The sequence below is a fragment of the Zea mays genome, chromosome 10 (assembly GCF_902167145.1).
Source record: "Zea mays cultivar B73 chromosome 10, Zm-B73-REFERENCE-NAM-5.0, whole genome shotgun sequence".
NCBI lineage: Eukaryota > Viridiplantae > Streptophyta > Magnoliopsida > Poales > Poaceae > Zea > Zea mays.
In genome coordinates, this window is record NC_050105.1 from 96,730,709 (window position 1) to 96,736,708 (window position 6,000).

Here is a 6,000-nt window from a genome sequence, read left to right on the forward strand (position 1 = left end):
TGATACTGCATCATATATGTTTATCTTAAGTTTTGACAAATACCACCATTTATGCTTTGCTAATCAAATTCTTCTTGAACTTGAATGCACAAATTTAAATTAGACAAGTTCAGTGATACAAAGTAAGTAACACAATGTAATGATAAGATACAAAGTTTATTTTGCTCAGATAGTTAAGAGCAAAACAAAACTGTTTACTTACCTTGTGAACTTTTCCCCTTGAAGAGTAGTAGTCAACGACAGGAATGTTCAAACTTTCAAACACTTTTAGACGCTTCTTGATTGTCTCAATGTTATCATCAACTCTCCCCTAAAAGGCACATGAGCAAATGATAAAGTAGCAGGAAAAAAAAAGAAAAGGGATCAACATAACTTAAGAGTAAACTTCAGTAGATACTGATAACTATTATTGAATTTGCAATCTTCCAGTTATACCCTTGAGTGCCCATTGCACAATCCTACCTTTACTTTAGCAATAATCAATATGTAATTTAGTTTATGCGCCTTAGATTACTGAATAAATAAGTTGGCTTTTTTTTCTTATATTACATGAATAGAACTCTATTCGAAACAAGGGAATGTGATTCACCGATTTCTTACACTACACTGTAGGAAACTCCTACGTCCTTTGAGCAAATATCAGTCTGGAACCAAACCTGGTTACGGCCTAGAAGGCGTTTAACCATCTCATCCTCAGGACAGTCAAAGAAAATCACAATGTCTGGTTCTGTTCCAACCTGAAATATTCAGGTAAAAATAGTAGATTGGTATTTCAGAACAGGGATGGAGTGTTCAATTAGATTACTACTATGTATGGAGTAAAACAGTAAGCATAGTTGAGTTGACATTCTAGTGCTCTTAATAACTGGCTTCAAAAGCACAAATTGATACAAAACAGTAAAAAAAGCATCTTCTTAAATGATACCGATGTCAAAACCACATGCTTATAAATGATTAGATCTAGTAAGAAAGGTTCATCCGTTGCAGTATTGTCAAACAAAATCAGTCAGAAGTGAAGAACCACATAAAACTTGTATTTGTTTACCAACAAGGTCAATTAGTAGGGAATCCTCAACTATCAATGCAATGCAGTGGCGAAAATCAGATTGAGAACTTACAATCCTTTCGAAGGCGATTCTGTTTTCCTCACACCTTGGGAAGCCATCAATAAGAACCCTTTTAGCATTGTTCATTTCCATCGCTTTTCTGATGAGTTCCACAGTTATCTCAGACGGAACAATCCTCCCTTCCTTTATGATTTCTAGGATCAACTCCCTGAAGTGCAAAGGTGAAGCAAAACATTGAAATCCTTCGCACATGGAGGGCATCTATTCGGAGATCATATATTAAGATGCTATTACCCTTTCTCACTGCCAGATGCTATTTCATGTCGGAGAATATCACCAGCGCTCAGATGGGCAAATCCAAAATCCGAAGCAATCTTAGTGCACTGTGTTCCTTTGCCACTCCCAGGACCACCTACAGGCACAAATTGACTGATGAATCATGTGACTGACTATAAAGCACTGAATCACCTATTAGTAAACTCAAACTTAGCGTGGATTGACACTCATAAGAAATCTGCTCTGTAAATTTGTGGTGGGTTTTTCGCTCTGTATGATTGGGGCAAAAGTGAAGGTAAAGTGGTCGTTGGAGTATATGCTCCATCTTATAGAAAAGGTAAAGGGGAAGGTTTATAGTTTATACCTAAGACAAAAGCAATAAAGGGCTTCTGGGTATCGCCACCATCACTTCCCTGGAGCATGGAGACAGAAGAGATCCCACCTAGTAAATCCGTTACTCACGCGAGGAGCAAGTGCTGCTGCTCAGGCGGCAATGCAATGCATATGTTTGGGACCCGGGGGCAAGCAAACTTACAGCCTGGGACGTGAAGAGCCTGGCAAGACGGTTGAGAGCAAGAGGTTCCTGGCAGCACAGATCCGAAAAGCATAAGGGAGGTGAGATGCGCACGAGACGTTCGACGGAATGCCGAGGGGCGGGATGATACCTCATTACCTCGCTGGGGAGAAGATGGTGGCGGCGGCTCTGGCAGGCCGAGGAGGCCGAGGAAGAAGTTCGTGGAGATCGGAGGAGGGCGCCCACTCGCCTCCGCCACATCTCGTCGCCACGCACACGCTAGCGGATCGTCTTCTTCTCTTTCCTCCCTCCGATGGCGTCGTTGCTCTCTCCTCTCGCCTCTTGCTTTATTTTTGTTCTCTTCTTTCCCAGTTGACATGCAGCAGCTCCGTGGTATTCCAGGCCCACGATTGTGCTCGGCCTCCCACGGCTGGCCCCACGGAGAAATTTCAATATTTGACGTCAAATTCGCATGCCTCGTATAATTTAGAGCGTGTTTGATTTCTATAGCGCCCCATTTTAATTATTGGAATTGAATTTCATTTTAATAATAATAATTTTAGTATATATCAATTAAGCTAATTCGATTTTATACAGAATGTATTTGTATATTACTATTATTATTTTTACTATAGATGAGTGAGACAAATAGTGTCATATAAATTACATAGTATAAACAAATTTTACTAATATATAAAATTATTTTCCATCCTCCATCCTATAAATTTGAGATAGTTTTATATCTGAACTTTAGAAAGTGGTGTAATGTCAAATTCAAAAATAAATAAGTTACTTTATTGAGTGAATCTCAATTCCTATAAAATTAAGGGATTCAAACACCCCGTAAACTAATTTTTAGCCATTTTATTTTATTTTATTCTCTAAATTTCAAATACGAAAATTAAAACTCTATTTCAATTTCTGTATTTGCCAATTTATAAACTAAAATAAAACGAAGAGACTAAAATTAATCCAAGAAACTAAACACCACATTAACATCACATTCGTGTGCTTCTTATAATTGACATCCATCACTGCGAATTTTTCAATTTAGATGTTTTCTCTCCTTTTATTCATTTCATGATTTTTTTTATTCTCAAATTTTTTGTTTAGACCACCAGAATTGACCATCGTGCCCTTCCCATATCCAAGTCCAAACAGATCACGTATCTCCTCTGGCTCAGATCACGTATCTCCTCTCGCTCATGCAGGAAAAGTGACGTCTAAAAGGTAATAAATTATGACTTCTAAAAACTTTGTTTTAAACAAGGCCACAAATAAATCTCTAAAATAAAATATATGCAAATAAGCAATCTAGAATATTTAAACTAGATTTTGTCTAAGTGATATAATCTCTACCGTAAAAAGAGTTTTTGCTATCTAAGTTTCAATCCTAAATATTCTAACTAAAATAGGAGAGACTGAAATTTAAGTGCTTAATATAAATGTGAAAGGTAAAGAGCAAAGGTAGAGAAAGCAAGTTCTCGTGGATGACGTCGATATTTTTACCGAGGTATCCGGAACCACGTAAGGTTCCGACTAATCCTTATTGGTGCCCTACGCAAAGGGTAGTCCACGCGAGGACCAAGCACCACGATCGAATAACTTCGTAGAGAGCCACGGGTCTTCTCCTCGCGCAAGTGGTGCTCCGCTTCCGGCTCCTCTCGGATGCTCCCCACCACCTCCACTATCGAGCTTCCGGCTGAAACATAGCGAGCCTCGTTTATCACGGTCTCGCAAGACTGTCGTCCCACTCGGTACAATTACAACGGCTCGCACAAGAGCTAGGGGGTTTTGTTGGTTTTTCTAAACTCACTCAACTAACTAGGAACCACCTAGAGCAAGCGCATAAGCGGTCTAACTAACCTAATCATTTCGCAAAGCACCTACGCTAATCACCAAGCGATTCTATTAAGCACTTGGGTGTATGAGCACCTGAAAATGTCTATAACATGTGTTGGTATGTTGCTTGGGCTCCCACACCTTCAAATGATCGGTTGGGTGAAGTATATATAGGCCCCAACTCAAATATAGCCGTTGGAGAAAAGTTGTTGCTCTCTACGACACACCGGACAGTCCGGTGGTAGGCACCGAGCAATCTAGTGCTTTGTCTGGTGCCCCATAGCCATTGAATATGACCGTTGCAGGTGACCGTTGTCGTGCGTCAGCCTTGCACCGGATAGTCTGGTGGCTCTCCTCCACAGTGCCACCAGGAAACTAGTCGTTGGGCTTCTGTTCCCTAGTGCACCGAACAGTCCGTTGTTCTCAGTCGAACGGTCCGCGAGTGGCTATACTTTCTTCAAGCTTTTAGAATTTGCTTGATAATTGTTGATCTTTATTTGTGGTCTTCATAAAGTTTTTTAGGTGTCGCTTCCTCAGTGCCTTAGTCAAATCACTTTATCATCCTGTGAACTACAAATACAAACACTAGAAAACACATTAGTCCACAGATTATGTTGATCATCAACCACAAAAATCATTTAGTTAAATGGGCCGAGGTCCATTTTCCTTACAATCTCCCCATTTTTGGTGATTGATGACAACACAACCAAAGCAAGCATGAAAATATACAATCAACAGCTCCCCATTTTTGGTGATTGATGACAACACAACCAAAGCAAGCATGAAAATATACAATCAACTTGCTAGGATGCATGAATGTCCCCACAATGTGAGATTATGAACTTAAGCCTTCCCCTAACTCCATAATTCACATACTTCCTTTTTTAGACCTAAACTACTCATAGAACCAAAATCACTTGTGTCGGTGTTTGGATCCGTGGACCTAACCAACTAGTGAAATGACGTCGCGTGTCCTAGACCTAGACGGTGATGCGAGTTGACACAAGTCGTTTATCCTGGTCTGGGCTAGGCAAGGCCCTACTTCCAACAGAGGGGGGATGAGACTTATATTACTCGCACCTAATGCTTGCAGTAGGGTTTACAAGCATAGCGGGAGAGGGAAGGATCCCAAGTCCCAGGAGATGACTGAGGCAAGTGCCAATACCGAGTGGAGGAGAAGACTTGTGAAGTATTCGCCCGCTTGAGAGGCCATAGACTGTCCTATTTATATGCTCAAGGGGTGCTTCTTGGAGGACGGGAGTCGACTGCATACTGTGAGAAAGGTGTCATTTGTACCCTGTAGACGGTATGGTCTTGTACTATGTTGTTGACTTGTGCATGCTTGTTTTCCGCTGAGAGCTGAGGCCAAGGGCTCGGTTATGTACTCGACCCCCCTGGCGAAGGGTTGCCCATACCGTAGTGGTTGACACAGTGCTTAATATGGGAAAAAGCTTCTTAGGGGATACATCAATGAAAGTCGCCTAGAGGGGGGTGAATAGGCGAAACCTGAAATTTATAAACTAAAACTTGCACTAAGGTCGGGGTTAGCGTTAGAATTAAATTGGTAGTGCGGAAGATAGTTCTCCTTGCTTAGAGTTGCTCAATCAATATGGATGACCTTTGGGAGCAAACTCAAAATCAATATGAGCAAGGGAGTTTTAGAGAGGGGAAAACAAATCAAGTGAAGATTGACGAGAGAACACGGTGATTTGTTTTACCGAGGTTCGGTTCCAAAGAACCTAGTCCCCGTTGAGGAGGCCACAAAGGCCGAGTCTATTTCAACCCTTTCCCTCTCTCAATCGGTCACTCAGACCGGTTGAGTGCTTCTTCTTAATCTCACGGGTCACTAAGACCCCGCAAGGATCACCACACAATTAGGTGTCTCTTGCAAGCTTTACAAAAACACTTAGAGAGTGATGAAGAAAGCACGATTAAGGAAACCAAGCAACAAGAGCAACAAATGAAACATGAATCACTTTCTCTCAAGTCACTAATCACTAATGATCACTTGTCTCAATTGTGGAACTTGGAGAGATTTGAAGCTTTGATTGTGTCTTGGAATGGATTGCTAGCTCTTGTATTGAATGTGAAGGATTGGAGTGCTTGGGTGAAGTGAATGGAGGTGGTTGGGGTTGTATTTATAGCCTCCAACCACTTCCTAGCCGTTGGTCCTTTCCTGTCGACCGCAGACGGTCTGCGCCCTTGGTCCGGACGGTCCGCCCCTGCACATCAATGGCTAAAATCGCAACAGTCAGCAGTAATGGCTATACTAACGGCTATAGAGCATTTAATGCGTCGTTA

The 6,000-nt window shown here is 41.4% G+C and overlaps 1 protein-coding gene across 3 annotated transcripts in view; it reads right to left on the minus strand.

Moving 5' to 3' along the window:
• The window catches only part of LOC100283047 (uncharacterized), a 79,286-nt gene extending 76,950 nt beyond the window's left edge, over positions 1-2,336 (minus strand). For 2 of the 3 annotated variants that reach the window (XM_020545066.3, XM_035963062.1), the window contains exons 1-7: positions 2,017-2,336; positions 1,879-1,926; positions 1,708-1,756; positions 1,362-1,479; positions 1,119-1,275; positions 657-737; positions 203-310 (exon numbers count right to left, since the gene is read on the minus strand). In XM_020545066.3, coding sequence (XP_020400655.1) covers positions 203-310; positions 657-737; positions 1,119-1,275; positions 1,362-1,479; positions 1,708-1,756; positions 1,879-1,926; positions 2,017-2,118 — 663 coding nt within the window. In that variant the 5' untranslated portion in view covers positions 2,119-2,336. The remainder of the gene's footprint in view (positions 1-202; positions 311-656; positions 738-1,118; positions 1,276-1,361; positions 1,480-1,707; positions 1,757-1,878; positions 1,927-2,016) is intronic. The other variant, NM_001371894.1, reaches the window with a different exon arrangement.
• Positions 2,337-6,000: the final 3,664 nt, after the last annotated feature.